This window comes from Oncorhynchus keta, chromosome 17, assembly GCF_023373465.1.
Source record: "Oncorhynchus keta strain PuntledgeMale-10-30-2019 chromosome 17, Oket_V2, whole genome shotgun sequence".
NCBI lineage: Eukaryota > Metazoa > Chordata > Actinopteri > Salmoniformes > Salmonidae > Oncorhynchus > Oncorhynchus keta.
In genome coordinates, this window is record NC_068437.1 from 35628121 (window position 1) to 35644511 (window position 16391).

Genomic DNA, 16391 nt, shown 5'->3' on the forward strand with positions numbered 1-16391 from the left:
ACACATAAGCTCAGTTATCAATGGCAGAATGAACAAATATTTTGAATAAGTTTAATAGTGTGATAAATAGTTTGCTACATTTTCAGTACATTAACAGTATTGTAGAGAGGTATGAACAATTACTTCAGTAATCATGAAACAATAACAAAGGCCAATAAAACCACCAAATCAAATGAACAAACACATTAAACAAGTGAACAGTGAACAAATGTGCAACAGGTATACGTCTCATTATTTTCATTCAAATAAAATAAATGAGTGAGTGTTTTTGGCAACAGTTGTTATTTTCTTGAGTTTAAATGTACACTTGAAACATGACAAAGCAACAGATTGAATACACCGCTGATATGAGATTCACACAAACCATATCCATCATCCTTCATGTAGCAAACGCAATTTAATAATGGAAAATACATTATTTAACGTACCGTCATGTAAAACGTGATGTTAAAATGTGACTGTGACTGTTGTTTAAACTAAATATTACACATTATGAAAATCTGTACATCATCAGGTTAAAGTCATGACAGTAAAATAGAATTAGAACATTTAATGTGTCAAATATAAAAATTGCCTGTCACAACTCAAAATGGTGTCGTCAGAGATAAACAATAAGTTCAATCAATCAAACAAATAAACTATCAAATCAATTCAGTTCCCCTCAAGGCTCACTTGCTTCCCTGTTCACTCTTCCCTGTTTACTCGCTCCAGAAGAAGCATAGAACCAGGGTGTGTGAGGATTCAATAAAGATCATCTAAATACATTTTGTCAAGCCTAGAGGTGTTAGGCCTAGTAATGGAGCCTACTGCATTTCCATGCGGTCAACAAAAAGGGCTGTTTATATGTTACTTTATGAAGAGAGGGAGAATGGTATTATTTCTCCTTCACTGTGCAAATGCTAAAACAGATAAAGATGGTTTCAAAGTCACCCAGGCCCCCATTTTGGACTTCAGGACCCAAATATGAAGCTCTAAAACAATATTTTTTAGATGGCAGCCCTGAAACGAAGACAATTTGAGTCTATATGATTCCATTTTGCTCCAGGACTGGAGATAAACTAATACATTGATCATAAATGTGAGCTCCTTTATCACAATTTCCATTCCATGACTTACAGTGCTTTCATTTGTTCCCATAAATAACCCACTGGATAAATTCATGGATGTGTCATAACCCATGCAATACAATAAACTGTCCCACATTTCATAGGCACCCAGAGATAAAACACTAACTATCAAATCATTATGAGCTAATGAACTAATATAAAATACCAATATAAAATGCAACAACATTTGGGAATTATGTATGGAAATTAAATTTAAGGTAAAAAATATTTTCAAATGTCCTCAGAGTAAATAATGAATCAAATAAAAAAGTGCCACCTTTTTTGGATTATGACAATTAATAATAATGTCTTTACAGAATAAAGTATCTTCCTCTTACATCACTACTAATACATAGTTCATATTGTAGAGTAAATATTAAGTTTGAAACAAAACAGCAGGGGCGCACTGGTCATCTGGCTTTTCGTGGAAATGCTATACTTGCGGGTCCATTTTTTAGCCTTGTGGACATGTCTAACTTTTATTTTTTTTGCACAAAATTATCATTATCTGGCTAATAATTGGGGCCTCAAGGGAAAATGTTTTGCTGGTGTGGGGGACTAGAGGAAAAAAATGGGCTGCTGTGTGGGCCTCAAGGAAAACACTGAGCTAACATGCTAGGAATAACAGGACTGATTTTTGGTCTCAGTCCACCCCTGCAGAACAGTACAGTATTAGAATTAGACATGCTCCTGCTAAAAAATATTCCTCCTGTAATCCATAAAGTTCCAAAGAAATGTCCTTCTTTTTTTTTTTTCAAAAGTCTGGGACATCCAGTGACATGTCAGCATCCTCCTGTGTCTCCTGACTCCCCACAGTGTCAATGGTGGCCTGCAGAGCTTTGGCAGAGTCCTTGTGAGCTTCCATGAACTTCTGCAGGTACTTGGATGTGTAGAGCCAGTGGTGCTTCAGCACGTCCTCCAGCTCAAAGGTCTTGGACTGGCGGGCATTCATCTTCCTGAACCGTCTGAACAGCTTGTTCCCAGACTCATTCCCCTCGCTGGCCCAGGCCCCGATGGAGCCATCCCTCTCCACAATCTCTGGCACATGGGCCAAGGTCTTGTGCAGGTAGTTGGTGATCTTTCCGTCATACCTGTACTTGAAGACGGTGGAGAGCAGCTCTGCGAAGCGTTGGGAGTTGAAGCTATACCGGCAGAGCTGGTCTGGGCACTCCTTGGCCGGGCAGGTGGAGCGCCACACAGGCTTCATCTGGATGTAGAGCCCCATCAGCTCCCTCAGGGCTTCCTGACGCTCCTCTGAGCACACCAGCTCACACACTGCCTCCACTGCCTCCCGGGTCATCAGCTTCCGTGCATAGTTCCCATTCATCCTCATCACAGGCTTCAGCTTCATCTTCTTCCTCAGCTGCTTGTCCAGGGCGGCCCGCCAGCTCCGACGCTGCTCCCGGCTGGGGTTTGCCTTGTGATAGACCTCCCCTATCTCATCCTGGAAGATCTTGTAGAACTCAGTGGCATTGCCGATATCACAGTGCAGGGCGTCCAGTGTGGGCTGGGTCTCCATGAAGGGCTTGGCAGAGACACCTTTGACTCGGTTTCGCAGCTCTTCAGCTGACTCAGAATGAGGGTTGGTCCTCCAAAGTTCATAGCGCTCCAGGTTCTCGTCATGGCTGCGGGTGACAGAGTGGAGAGTCATGTTTTGGGAGGCCTCTGCCCGAGTGGAGTCACACAGCGTGCAGATGTAAGTGGAGCCAGAGGCCTCCAAACCCTCCATCTCTCGCACCATCTTCTCATCATAGCCCGTGCCCCGGAAGTGGAAGCGGAAGGAGCGAGAAAGGCCGCCCACAGACAGGATGAGACGGCTGTGCTTCATAGCGTTCCTTTCGGCCACCACAGGCCCCAGGACGCCTGTGAGAGTCTCGTGGTCCGACTCGTCCACAAACATCAGGCATAGCGGCTTGCAGGACATCTCTGAGTTGGGCTTGGGCTCCCGGAAAATGGTGATCGCCTCATCTTCTCCCTCAGCTTGAATAGAGACGGACATGATGGTGAAGGAGAAACGCACAGCCTTTTCCGGGACGGCCGGCCCTCCGCCATGCTTCTCACTGACGTCCCCCATACCATCGCAGGACTCCTTGATCATAACGCTGAAGCCCGAGGTGCAAGCACTGTCCTCCAGGCCTCGTTCTCTCAGCCCATCCATGATGTCCTCCTCCAGGTCCTTCAGGGCTGACACCAGGGCCACGTCGTAGCGAAACCGTCGCGTGACTGTATCTGCTGGGGAGTCGTCCACCGAAGCGATCCACCCTGATAGCCCGTCAATAATCCCCACATGGCAGGATGTGGACACACTCTTGAGGGCCGGCTGCCACTCAAAGGGGTGGTAGCCTGGGAGGAGCTCCTTCTCTGCAGCGCGTAAGGTGTGCAGGGGCTGGAAGATCTGGCGCCCACTGGTGGCCTTGACGGTGCGGTACATCTTGTGGTACTGGCTGCAGCTCAGGAACGTGTTGACCCGGATGGCCAGACACACAGCAGGATGCAGGCCAAAGCCTCTACCTGGAGCCGGAGAGAGAATGAGAGAGTGATGGAGAGAAACAAAGGCAGATATGATGTATTATGAGTACTAAGACATGTTTATGAATGAGAGAGCTGTCATCGACCTCAGTCACTAGTTAATTCTAGCACTCTGATGATAATTTCAGTATGGAATATCTCTTAATTGCACCCCTGCATTTGCTGTCATTATGAACGTTATGCAGAGGACAGCAGGGTGAATCAGTGAAGCTGCCATAAACTGATGTATTGGCTGCAGATGAAAACAGACACCAGCTGGCCTCTATTCCCCAGAGTGGAGTACGATGCTGCCTGTATAATTTGCAGATACAAGTGGTGCTGATGTTGTTGACAAGAGTTGTTATTGTGCATTAGAGAGAGTGTGAAAAGGGTAGAGAAAATAGAAGGGGGGAGAAAACGAGAGAGGGGGTGAGAGCGAGAGAGAGAAAGCGAGAGAGAGAAGGGGTGAGAGAGGGAAAGAGAGGGAGAGGAGCGAGAGGACAGAATGTGTAACAAGATTTTCCATTTACAAATATCCCACAGAGTGGGTAGTTGTCAATGTTTATGTGAACTGCATCTTTGAACAAATGCAATACTCGAATCTCAACAATAAGTGGCTCAAATCCTGTGATTACATTAGATCATATTTGTTGTATGTGTGAGCTACTGAATGTCCAGACTCCTACCTTGCATCATGGCCTCCAGTTCGTCTGCCTGCCGGTGTTCGTTTCCAGCCCTCAAAGCTAGCAGGAACAGGGTCAGGCACACCGACTTGGTGTCTCCACCTTCTTCCTTCTCTGCAAACACCTTCACCTGGGTCTTCAGGTCCCTCAGCCGGTGCTTCTGGGCACGCCTCGTCAGTGACAAGAGATGCTGTCGGGGCCTTCCCCCTTTGTTGACAGGCAGGAAGTTGTCCAGGCTATTTTCCGCTGACTTGTGGTCCCCATCCACTTCCTCCAGATGGTGACCCAAGCAGTGGGCTCTGAAGGAGTCCAGCCGAACCTGCTCCCCACAGCGCTCTCTGGGGCAAAGCAGCAGCAGGGAGTGCAGGACCCCCAGGAAGCCCTTAGCTGGGGCAGTAAGGTCGGCAGGGCCACAGGGCAGGGTGCAAGTCGGGCAGTGGGGGCCCAGAGAGTAAATATATTTAGCGATGCAGCTGCGGCAGAAGAGGTGTCTGCAGGGGGACTGGACGGGCTCAGACAACAGGTGGTCACACACCTGACAGGTGACTGAGCTCAGGAAGTCCACAGGGAGGTCCTCGGACAGCAGTCTGGCACTAAGGTGCTCTTTCTGGCAGAGGGTGATGCTCTTCACCCACTGAGCTCTCTGGACGCTGGATCTCACCCAGGGTCTAAGTCCAGGTCCCTGGTGAGGATCTATCACTGTTCTCCAGGCTCTCTTCTCACCAACAATAGCAGCGTTATCCTGGATGTCCCACTTGGTCCTCTTGGCCAGGCGTTGGGCTCCACGAGTGGGCTTCCTCCTCTTCCTCCCTCTCCTCTGTAGTGAGGGTTTCTTGGGTTGGCAGAGGAGGCAGAGGGTGGTGTGGGGTCTCCACCCAGGGACATGTGTCCTGGAGAAGCTGCAGAAGCCCCCTCCTCGCATGGCCAATGTCCAGCAGCGCTGGCAGAAGAATGGCGGATGGACGACCTCCATGTCCCCCGCCACGTCCACTTTGAAGACCTTGAGGATGACCTCTGGCCAGCTGGTGGCCTTGCAGCCCATCCTACGCAGGGCACTCCTGCTATCCTCGTCCAAAAGCCCCTGGACTTCATGCTCTGGACCTTTGGCTTTCCTCAGGGCCCCGCCACAGAGACGGCACAGACACCTGCACACACACATTAACATTAGGATATTACATAAACCAAAAGTTTGTCTCTGATCTTCCAGTATGTATTAAACAGAGTGAAAGTACATTTCAGAGCTTGTCGCTGATTAAAAAACACTCCACTTCCTCGACTGACCTGAGGTGGTTCATGTGTGTGTCCATCTCCTGGAGTTTCAGGTCCACTCTCTTTCCCGGGCCCTCTACGTTCTCCTTGCTCTTACCCCCCAGGCAAAGCTTCATCACACTCCCTGGGAGGTCCACCACATCCCCCACAGTTTCCCCCAGGGGTGCAGAGGCCACAACCCCAGACAAGGCCCCTCTCTCTAGCTGCATCTCCCCGGGCAGCGGGGCCCTCTCCATGGACCTGACCCGGAACAGCTTGAACTTCCAGTCTGAGAACTTGGAGTAGGGGTGATGGAGCTCGGCCGGCATGGAGCACCGGGGGGCATATGTCTCCAGGGTACCCTCCTCCATAGTGTCAGCAACGGCTCTGGAGGAGAGGAGAGGAATAAAGGAGAGGAGAGAAGTTAGATGATCAGTCCTAGTCCCACCAGCTTAACTTAAATCTGGTGGAATTTATGTACAATGTCCTCTGTAAACCAGTGAACAGGGTGGACATTTCAGATCTGACCCAGTTCTGTATTATACCATAAGTGGCATTTAGATCTTCTGTAAAATGCATGAGACATTCAGGGATCGATCCACTACCAAACAAACTTTATTTCTATCTTCCCCCAATCCTGGTGCTCAGGGAACTGCTGTGGGAATTTTTGCCTTGGAATTGTGAAATTGATAAATGGACACACCTATCCCTGGAGGGCTGTCAATCACTTTTATTAGTCATTTTCTAGGCTGGAGACAGAATTGGAGCCCCAGGAGGCTCTTACTGGCATTTGGAGCACCCAGAAAAAGAAATAATTTTTCATTTCAGAAAAATCATTATACAGGAATAGGCCTATATTTTTTATATGCCACTTGAATTCAGAGGAAACTGTTCCAATTGGACCCTGAAGTAGTTATTTTGAAGGGCTAAGACATCAACAACATCCTCATAGTCAACTGCTCGTATACAATAATACCATGTGACTGTCAATGTACATTTGCAACCAAAGTACATTCATATACATTCAAGTAGCTCCACTATCAACACATCAATTAAACCAAAGAACAAACAGACTCTTACCATGTCTCACCATTGGCGTGCCCATAGTGTCATTTTCCTTCTCTCCATCTCTGTGTGTGTATGTACCCAGTGTGATTTTGGAAGTCTGCTTTACTCCTAGCTCTCTTTGTATCTCTCAGACTGAACTTTCATTAGAGTCTAACAGCTGAGTCACCCACTGTGTGTGTGTGTGTGTGTGTGTGTGTGTGTGTGTGTGTGTGTGTGTGTGTGTGTGTGTGTGTGTGTGTGTGTGTGTGTGTGTGTGTGTGTGTGTGTGTGTGTGTGTGTGTGTGTGTGTGTGTGTGTGTGTGTGTGTGTGTGTGTGTGTGTGAGAGAGAGCGAGAGAGCTGGGCCCTTACCTTGTTTTTCAGTCTCAGCTGGTGTCAGTTCCCTTGGGCCTCCTCTCCGCATGGGGGCACAGGGGGGGCTTGGAGTCACAGCCTGCACAGTGTGTGTGTATGTTTGTGTCTATCTCTGAGCCTTGGGCTGATTATTGGCTTGGTGTGTCTCCCACTACAGATTGTTACTCCATGGGAAGGATCTCTTTCTGTCTGTCCCTCTCTTCCACACTCTGGTATTTATACCCCGTACGGAGACCCCAACAGACAAACACTGCCACCTGAGACACTGGCAGCTGATCAGAAAACAATATGAGGTTAACCTCAAACACACACACAGTAGTACACAAACCCACAATCCTAAACAGACATATCCATAAACATCAAAACACACACCTTCAAACACATACACACTCACAAACACACAAACACTGCCAGTATATTAACACCTCACACTCCTCACCAGGTGGGGACTCTTTTGTGACACCCTTTACCAACCTCCATCTGTGGATTCACCTCCACCAGGTGGTCCAAACTGTGAAAGGGAGAGTGGTGAAAGAATACCAGTACAGGGTTTTTTATGGAGAACACAGTATATAGCCAGTAGAGCCCTACTTTCAAAGAGGAGCAGTTAAATCAAATCCTATTTATTTATATAGCCCTTCGTACATCAGCTGATATCTCAAAGTGCTGTACAGAAACCCAGCCTAAAATCCCAAACAGCAAGCAATGCAGGTGTAGAAGCACGGTGGCTAGAAAGGCCAAAACCTAGGAAGAAACCTAGAGAGGAACCAGGCTATGTGGGGAGGCAAGTCCTCTTCTGGCTGTGCCGGGTGGAGATTATAACAGAACATGGCCAAGATGTTCAAATGTTCAAAAATGACCAGCATGGTCCAATAATAATAATAATAAGGCAGAACAGTTGAAACTGGAGCAGCAGCATGGCCAGGTGGACTGGGGACAGCAAGGAGTCATCATGTCAGGTAGTCCTGAGGCATGGTCCTAGGGCTCAGGTCCTCTGAGAGAGAGAAAGAAAGAGAGAAAGAGAGAATTAGAGAGAGCACACTTAAATTCACACAGGACACCGAATAGGACAGGAGAAGTGCTCCAGATATAACAAACTGACCCTAGCCCCCCGACACATAAATTACTGCAGCATAAATACTGGAGGCTGAGACAGGAGGGGTCAGGAGACACTGTGGCCCCATCCGAGGACACCCCCGGACAGGGCCAAACAGGAAGGATATAACCCCACCCACTTTGCCAAAGCACAGCCCCCACACCACTAGAGGGATATCTTCAACCACAAACTTACCATACTGAGACAAGGCCGAGTATAGCCCACAAAGATCTCCGCCACGGCACAACCCAAGGGGGGGCGCCAACCCAGACAGGAAGATCACATCAGTGACTCAACCCACTCAAGTGACGCACCCCTCCTAGGGACATTATGAAAGAGCCCCAGTAAGCCAGTGACTCAGCCCCTGTAATAGGGTTAGAGGCAGAGAATCCCAGTGGAAAGAGGGGAACCGGCCAGGCAGAGACAGCAAGGGCGGTTCGTTGCTCCAGAGCCTTTCCGTTCACCTTCCCACTCCTGGGCCAGACTACACTCAATCATATGACCCTCTGAAGAGATGAGTCTTCAGTAAAGACTTAAAGGTTGAGACCTAGTTTGCGTCTCTTACATGGGTAGGCAGACCATTCCATAAAAATGGAGCTCTATAGGAGAAAGCCCTGCCTCCAGCTGTTTGCTTAGAAATTCTAGGGACAATTAGGAGGCCTGCGTCTTGTGACCGTAGCGTACGTGTAGGTATGTACGGCAGGACCAAATCAGAGAGATAGGTAGGAGCAAGCCCATGTAATGCTTTGTAGGTTAGCAGTAAAACCTTAAAATCAGCCCTTGCTTTGACAGGAAGCCAGTGTAGAGAGGCTAGCACTGGAGTAATATGATCACATTTTTTGGTTCAAGTCAGGATTCTAGCAGCCGTATTTAGCACTAACTGAAGTTTATTTAGTGCTTTATCCGGGTAGCCGGAAAGTAGAGCATTGCAGTAGTCTAACCTGGAAGTGACAAAAGCATGGATTAATTTTTCTGCATTTTTGGACAGAAAGTTTCTGTTTTTTGCAATATTACGTAGATGGAAAAAAGCTGGTCTTAGCTCATTGATCCATTTACATTATTGTAAAGTTACATTATTATACAGTCTTGTATAGTCTAAGAATAATGGATGCTTCCTCAAGTCAGTGATACAGTCCAACTGTATCAGTAATTAAATTAAATACGATCAGAGGGAAGAATACAAACATAACATTGAGTGTGCAGTGAACATTTGTTAATTAATCCAATTAATGCTGGCTCCAGTCTTACCAAGCAGATTTTTTACTGTAAATGACATGATCACTGGAGTGTGAACTTGATCTTTCATTTGATTCTGTTTTTCTTTGGGGGTAAGATGGATTTTAAAGAACTGATTTTAGCATTAAAAGGCTCATTGGGCCACGGGTGTGAAAGATTCAGCAGGGTACTGGTATTACTGATCTGGCTAAAAGATTATTGTAGCTCTGCTGGTTTCACTTGTATAGCTTTTATAACTTTGACACCTTCTGGAAACAAAAAACACTCTACAGGAATGACAGAGTCCATCCAAATCATCTTGGCTCCTTGATTCTGTCCACGCATTTCAACGCTGCATTGAAACATTGATTATTGATGAGCTAAGACCAGTTCAGTTAATCCCTACTATTGCGACAATGAGTCGTCATAATGCTGCATCAAATGCACATTATCCTATGGGCGTTGGCAGACACAATATAAGTAACTTAATTTATGTCCCCCTAATTGCCCTGAATACCTCTGTTGATCCTACAGCTATTGTATGCAGTAATCATGAGCCTATGAACCAGAGTTACACTGTTAGCACTGAGGCAGTGTGCAATAGTAGGGAAACCACTTTGTGCAGCTCACCCTGCACTATCAGCTCCAATATAAATAACATGAGCAAGTCTACTTCTGATAAGCTTCCCAGTAAAGCATTAAATGTCACGCCCTGATCTGTTTCACCTGTTCCTGTGATTGTCTCCACCCCCTCCAGGTGTCGCTTATTTTCCCTAGTGTATTTATCCCGGTGTTTCCTGTCTCTCTGTGCCAGTTCGTCTTGAATGTTTAGTCAAGTCAACCAACTTGTTTTTCCTGTACACCATTTGCCATTCTCATTTTTCTAGTCCTCCCGGTATTGACCCTTGCATGTCTCTGTCACTACCGTTAAAAGAAGAGGACCAAGGTGCAGCGTGGTGAGCGTACATATTCTATTTATTATAAAAGACGCCAAACGAAACAATAAACACTACAAAACAAACCGTGACGCTAAAGGCTATGTGCCATAAACAAAGTCAACTTCCCACAAACACAGATGGGAAAAAGGGCTGCCTAAGTATGGTTCTCAATCAGAGACAACGATAGACAGCTGTCCCTGATTGAGAACCCTACCCGGCCAAAACATAGAAATACAAATAATAGAACATAGAATACCCACCTCAAATCACACCCTGACCAAACCAAATAAAAACATAAAAAGGATCTCTGAGGTCAGGGCGTGACTGTTTCTGGACTCTGTACCTCCCTGCCAGACCATTCTGCCTGCCTTGACCACGAGCCTGTCTGCCACTCTGCACCTCCTGTTCTCTGATCTGGTTTTTACCTTTTTGCCTGTCCACGACCATTCTCTTGCCTAACCGTTTGAATTATTCAACATTGTAAGACTCCAACCATCTGCCTCCTGTGTCTGCATATGGGTCTCGCCTTGTGCTTTGATAATTTAAAAAATCAAGCAACACAGAAACGTGCAAAAAAAAGCTCATATTAACATATGCAGCCTGAGAAACAAGGTCCATGAAGTCAATAACTTGCTTGTAACAGATGACATTCATATTCTGACTATATCTGAAACTCACTTAGATAATATCTCTGATTATACAGTGGTAGCAATACATGGTTATAACATTTACCGAAAAGACAGAAATGCCAAGGGAGGCGGTGTTGCGGTCTATATTCAGAACCACATTCCTGTAAAGCTTAGAGACGATCTAATGTTAAATAGCGTTGAAGTAATATGGCTACAGGTTCATCTGCCATAAAATGATTGTGGGGGCTGTCTTGTTAGACTTCAGTGCAGATTTTGACATTATCGATCACAGAGGGTGTTCTTTAATGGAAGACTCTCCAACAAAATCCAGGTAGAATCAGGATTTCCCCAGGTCAGCTATCTAGGCCCCTCACTTTTTTCAATCTTTACTAATGACATGCCACTGACATTGTGTAAGGCCAGTGTGTCTATGTATGCAGATGACTCAACACTATACATGTCAGTTACTACAGTGACTGAAACAACTACAACACTTAACAAAGAGCTGAAGTTAGCTTCGGAATGGGTAGCAAGAAATAAGTTAGTCCTAAATATTTCCTAAACTAAATGTATTGTATTTGGGACAAATCATTCATTAAACCCTAAACCTTAACTCAGTCTTGTAATGAATGATGTGGAAATTGAGCAAGTTGAGGTGACTAAACTGCTTGGAGTCACGGTCAAAACATATTGATACAACAGTAGCTAAGATGGGGTGAAGTCTGTCCATAATAAAGCGCTGCTCTGCATTCTTAACAGCAATATCAACAAGGCAGGTCCTACAGGCCCTGGTCTTATTGCACCTGGACTACTGTTCAGTCGTGTGGTCAGATGCCACAAAGAGGGACTTGGGAAAATTGCAGTTGGATCGGAACAGGGCAGAACAGCTAGCCCTTAAAAGTACACAGTGAGCTAACATTAATCAAATCCATGTCAATCACTCATGGCTCAAAGTGGAAGATAGATTGACTTCATCATTACTTGTTTTTGTAAGATGTTTTGACAAGCTGAATGAACTGAGAAATCTGTTTAAAATACTAGCACACAGCTCAGACACCCATGCATACCCCACAAGACATACCAACCAGAGGTCTCTTCACAGTCCCCAAGTCCAGAACAGACTATGGGAGGCGCACAGTACTATATAGAGCAATGCCTACATCAAACTCTATTCCACATCAGTAACTGATGCATGCAGTAGAATCATATTTAAAAAGTGGGGACTGTGAAGCAACACAAACATAGGCACAGACACATGCATACACACACACACACACACATGATAACATACGCACTATACACACACATACACATGGATTTTGTGTTGTAGTTATGTGGTAGTGGAGTATGGGCCTTAGGGCACACACTTAGTGTGTTGTGAATTCTGTAGTGAATGTACTGTAATGTTTTTAAAATTGTATAACTACCTTAATTTTGCCTGACCCCAGGAAGAGTAGCTGCTGCCTTGGCAGCAACTAATGGGGATCCATAATAAATACAAATACAAATCAAGTAATATCTTTTATTTAGTTTCCAAATCACCTCCCTCCATATCTCCAATAAGACGGAGCACTAATTTGAAAGCACTATTTAATATGTTATCTCTGTGGAGACAAACACAGACAGACAAACAACATTTGCCCAAGATCAGTCTTGTTTAAATTCATCCAGAGGATGAATGTGATATTTCTTCACCTGGGGAGACTCTCGCTTCGCCGCTGTGCTGTATCTGCCTGCCAAGTCATTAGACACACAGTGAGCGGCCCCAGTAGAAGCAGTGGAGTTGTTTGGTCTCTATTCTCTCCTACTCATCTCTGCCTTCCACTGTTCCACAGACCTGGAAAGAGGAACAGTACTGTATAGTGGTGGTGTTTGACTGTTGAGAAGGATGTTAGGTTATGTAATTATAGTTAACTGGGATACAATGGGCCACAAAAAAAGGCAGGGATAGCCATATCTGAAACTAAAAATACATTGAAGGACACAGTTTAAAGATCTGCAATTCACCATATCTGTGGACATGAAGAAATATGTATAGGAACCGATGATGGATTATGAAAACATAACCCAGAGTTCAAATTAGGAATTCGGAAGTGGGAGAGCCGTATTTGGAGGGGTAAGGATTAGGGTGGAACCGGGATGTGGACATGAAGCTAAGTTTAGGGTGAGTGTTACAGTTAGGGTAAGGGTTAGGGTTACTCATGTAAGTATGTATTACTATTCTAGCGTTAGGATACTATTATCCAACTTTCTATCCTACTCCTCTTTGGACCCATGCGGTGCTGGAGGTTGGCTCTGGGTAGCTCTGGCTCAATATAACCATCGAACCCAACCCCATGTTCTGTATAGTTATAGGTGAGTACATACAGACAAAGAGACAGAAAGACAGAAAGAAAAAGCTGCAGGTGTCTGTCCAATAAACAAGCAGGACCCCCTGAGACCCCCATCTCTCTGAGACCCCCATCTGACTTGTTATTGATCAACTCAACGGCTGGTTGATGTATGCATGGAAATACAGCCTGGCAGAGACAGACACCTGGCATGTAGCTGACTGTTATGAATGTGGATTTGGGGAGAAGTAGAAGGATTACTTCCTGTGTCGACCCTGTAAAGAGAGCCCCGCTTTCCAGGGTGCTGAAAGGTCTCTGTGGACGTCTTCTCACATGTTGAAGGTTAAGTGGTCAATCCTACTATGACACACTGCATGACCAAAAAAAGACCAGCTCTGATGAAGACCATGAGGCCGACACATATGCTTGAATAAAATTATGAGAAAGAGCTATGTGCAGGTTTCTCTTGTCTTTGAAATAATCACATTCCTACGCACCTGCAACAAGATACCTCAGATGTGCGAGTGCTTTTTGAATTTCAAATACAGACTATACAATCCAGTGAAGGCTCTTCAGAGGAGGAAGGGGAGGACCATCCTCAGTGAATTTCAGAAAACATGAAATAGTGAAACATTAAAAAGAAAATGAAAAAGTGAAACATTGAAAAAATAATACTTTTCAGATAAAATTATTAAATATATTCACGTCACCGAATAATTGACTAAACCATATTGTTTTGCAATTAAGTTCTACAGTAGCCTCAACAGCACTCTGTAGGGCAGCACCATGGTGTAACCAGAGGACAGCTAATTTCCATCCTCCTCTGGATACATTGACTTCAATACAAAACCTAGAAGTCTCGTGGTTCTCACCTCTTCCATAGACTTACACAGTAATTCTGAGACCGTTCTAAGACAGCACTGAAGTCCACAAGCGAAGGGAAAAGGTGAAAGGAGAAGAGCACGTAGATGCACAAAGGAATTATCCAACTATCAAAGGGAAGTTTGTATGTGGCTGCTATGAAAGGGAACTGTGTTTGAGTGTGATTAGCGGTGTATTCATTCTGCCGATTCTGTTAAAAAAAAAAATCTTAAATGGAAGCAAAAGGAAGAAAACAGGGATACACATGCAATTACAGCCTCGTATATTCTTGGGTATGACACTACAAGCTTGGCACACCTGTATTTGGGTTGGAGTGTTGGAGCACAGCTCCATTCATCTTTCCCTTGATCCTGATTAGTTCCCCAGACCCTGCCGCTGAAAAACATCCCCACAACATCCCCACAGCATGATGCTACCACCACCATGCTTCACCCTAGAGATGATGCCAGGTTTCCTCCTTACGTGACAATTGGCATTCAGGCCAAAGAGTTCAATCTTGGTTTCATCAGAAAATCTTGTGTCTTATGCTCAGAGGCCTTTGTGTGCCTTTTGGAAAACTCCAAGCGGCCTGTCATGTGCCTTTTACTGAGGAGTGGCTTCAATCTGGCCACTCTACCATAAAGGCCTGATTGGTGGAGTACTACAGAGATGGTTGTCATTCAGGAAGGTTCTCCAATCTCCACAGAGGAACTCTGGAGTTCTGTCAGAGTGACCATCGGGTTGTTGGTCACCTCCCTGAGAAAGGCCCTTCTCCTCCGATTGCACAGTTTGGCCAGGCAGCCAGCTCTAGGAAGAGTCTTGGTGGTTCCAAACTTCTTCCATTTAAGAGTGATGGAGGCCACTGCCTCCGTCGACGATGCACGGTCCAGAGCCTCCGGAGACGATCCACGGTCCGGTGCCTCCGGCGACGATCCAGGGTCCGGTGCCTCCGGCGACGATCCAGGGTCCGGTTCCTCCGGCAACGATCCACGGTCCAGAGCCTCTGGCGATGATCCACGGTCCGGTTCCTCCGGCGACAACCCACGGTCCGGAGCCCCCGGTGACAACCCACGGTCCGGGTTCCTCCAGCAAGGATTCACGGTCCGGAGCTTCCGGCGACGAACCCCGCACCAGAGCCGCCATGGAAGATGACGTATCTGCGAGCAGAGTGGGTACTTCTCCCCGCACCGGAGCCGACCCCGACGGTAGATGCCCACCCAGACCCGCCCCTATTGAGTCAGGTTTTGCGGTCGGAGTCCGCACCTTTGGGGGGTATACTGTCACGACCTGACCATAGAGAGCTGTTTATTCTCTATGTTGGTTGGGGCATGACAGTGACTAGGGTGGGTTATCTAGGTGATTAATGATTTATGTTGGCCTGGTATGGTATGGTTCCCAATCAGAGGCAGCTGTTTATCGTTGTCTCTGATTGGGGATCATATTTAGGCAGCCATTTTCCCATTGTGCTTTGTGGGATCTTGACTATGTTTAGTTGCCTGTGAGCACTATTGTAGCTTCACGATTAATTTAGTTTGTTTATAGTTTTGTTTTGCTTTGCTTTGAGGTTCACATATAAATGAAGATGTGGCACCCAGATCACGCTGCGCTTTGGTCAAGTTATTATGACGATCGTGACACCTATAGCTTCTGGAACACTAAACTGCATGATTAGAAAATGTTCAGTGCTTCTGCTATTAGTTTATTTTCTCTCTTACTCTATAATTACCTTATCTCTCACACTGTCTGTTTGTACCACTCTCTTATGTATATACCCTGGCCTAAGGTTATCAAGTTTACCATCACACCCACACCATTGCAAACGTGTGTCACCTCCCTCTTTGTCTGTCTACTCCCCCAGATGATTTGGTTCATTTGGACTCTGATTCTCAGCCATTTATCAACACTACTTGTCAGAAGAGATCCCTATCCCAACCACTCATACTGCCCTCATCCGTCTCTTCCTCTCTCTTTCCTTCTATTTCCCCCTCTCTCTTCCGCTCTTGATCTTTCACTCTCCTCATCTTTCTATGCTGTCTCCCTCTCTCTTCACCCTGACCTTGCTAATAGTCATTAATGGAATGATGGAGATTCATTACTTGCTCCCTCCCTCTCTCTCAGGTAGAGGCTCCATAATCACAGGCTGGCAGAGAGGGGACAGGGGAGGTGAGTGATGTCTTCTAGAGGCCTTGTTGGGGTTGGCCCTGCGACGTCACCCTGTGTGATGGGACTGTGTTGGAGTCCCCTGTGGAGAGTGGCAGGGCTTCAACACTGAAGTACACACACTGAGCATCACTACTCTTATCATTGGTCCTCAAACGTTCTACTCTCAAGTGCAAACATTGTCAATGTTAAAATA

General features: G+C 45.9%; 1 protein-coding gene across 2 annotated transcripts; it reads right to left on the reverse strand.

The window, feature by feature from the left end:
* Window positions 1-37: 37 nt before the first annotated feature.
* On the reverse strand, window positions 38-7140 carry rag1 (recombination activating 1). Of its 2 annotated transcripts, none has more exons than XM_035789643.2 (4): window positions 6964-7140; window positions 5579-5932; window positions 4301-5442; window positions 38-3617 (listed from the first exon to the last, which is right to left on the reverse strand). In XM_035789643.2, the coding sequence occupies exons 2-4, from the start codon at window positions 5914-5916 to the stop codon at window positions 1861-1863; spliced, it is 3237 nt and encodes a 1078-aa protein (XP_035645536.1). In that variant the 5' UTR covers window positions 5917-5932; window positions 6964-7140; the 3' UTR covers window positions 38-1860. The 2 variants fall into 2 exon arrangements, with proteins under 2 accessions (XP_035645536.1, XP_035645538.1); XM_035789645.2 differs by lacking the exon at window positions 6964-7140 and adding an exon at window positions 6626-6935.
* Between the last annotated feature and the right edge of the window lie 9251 nt (window positions 7141-16391).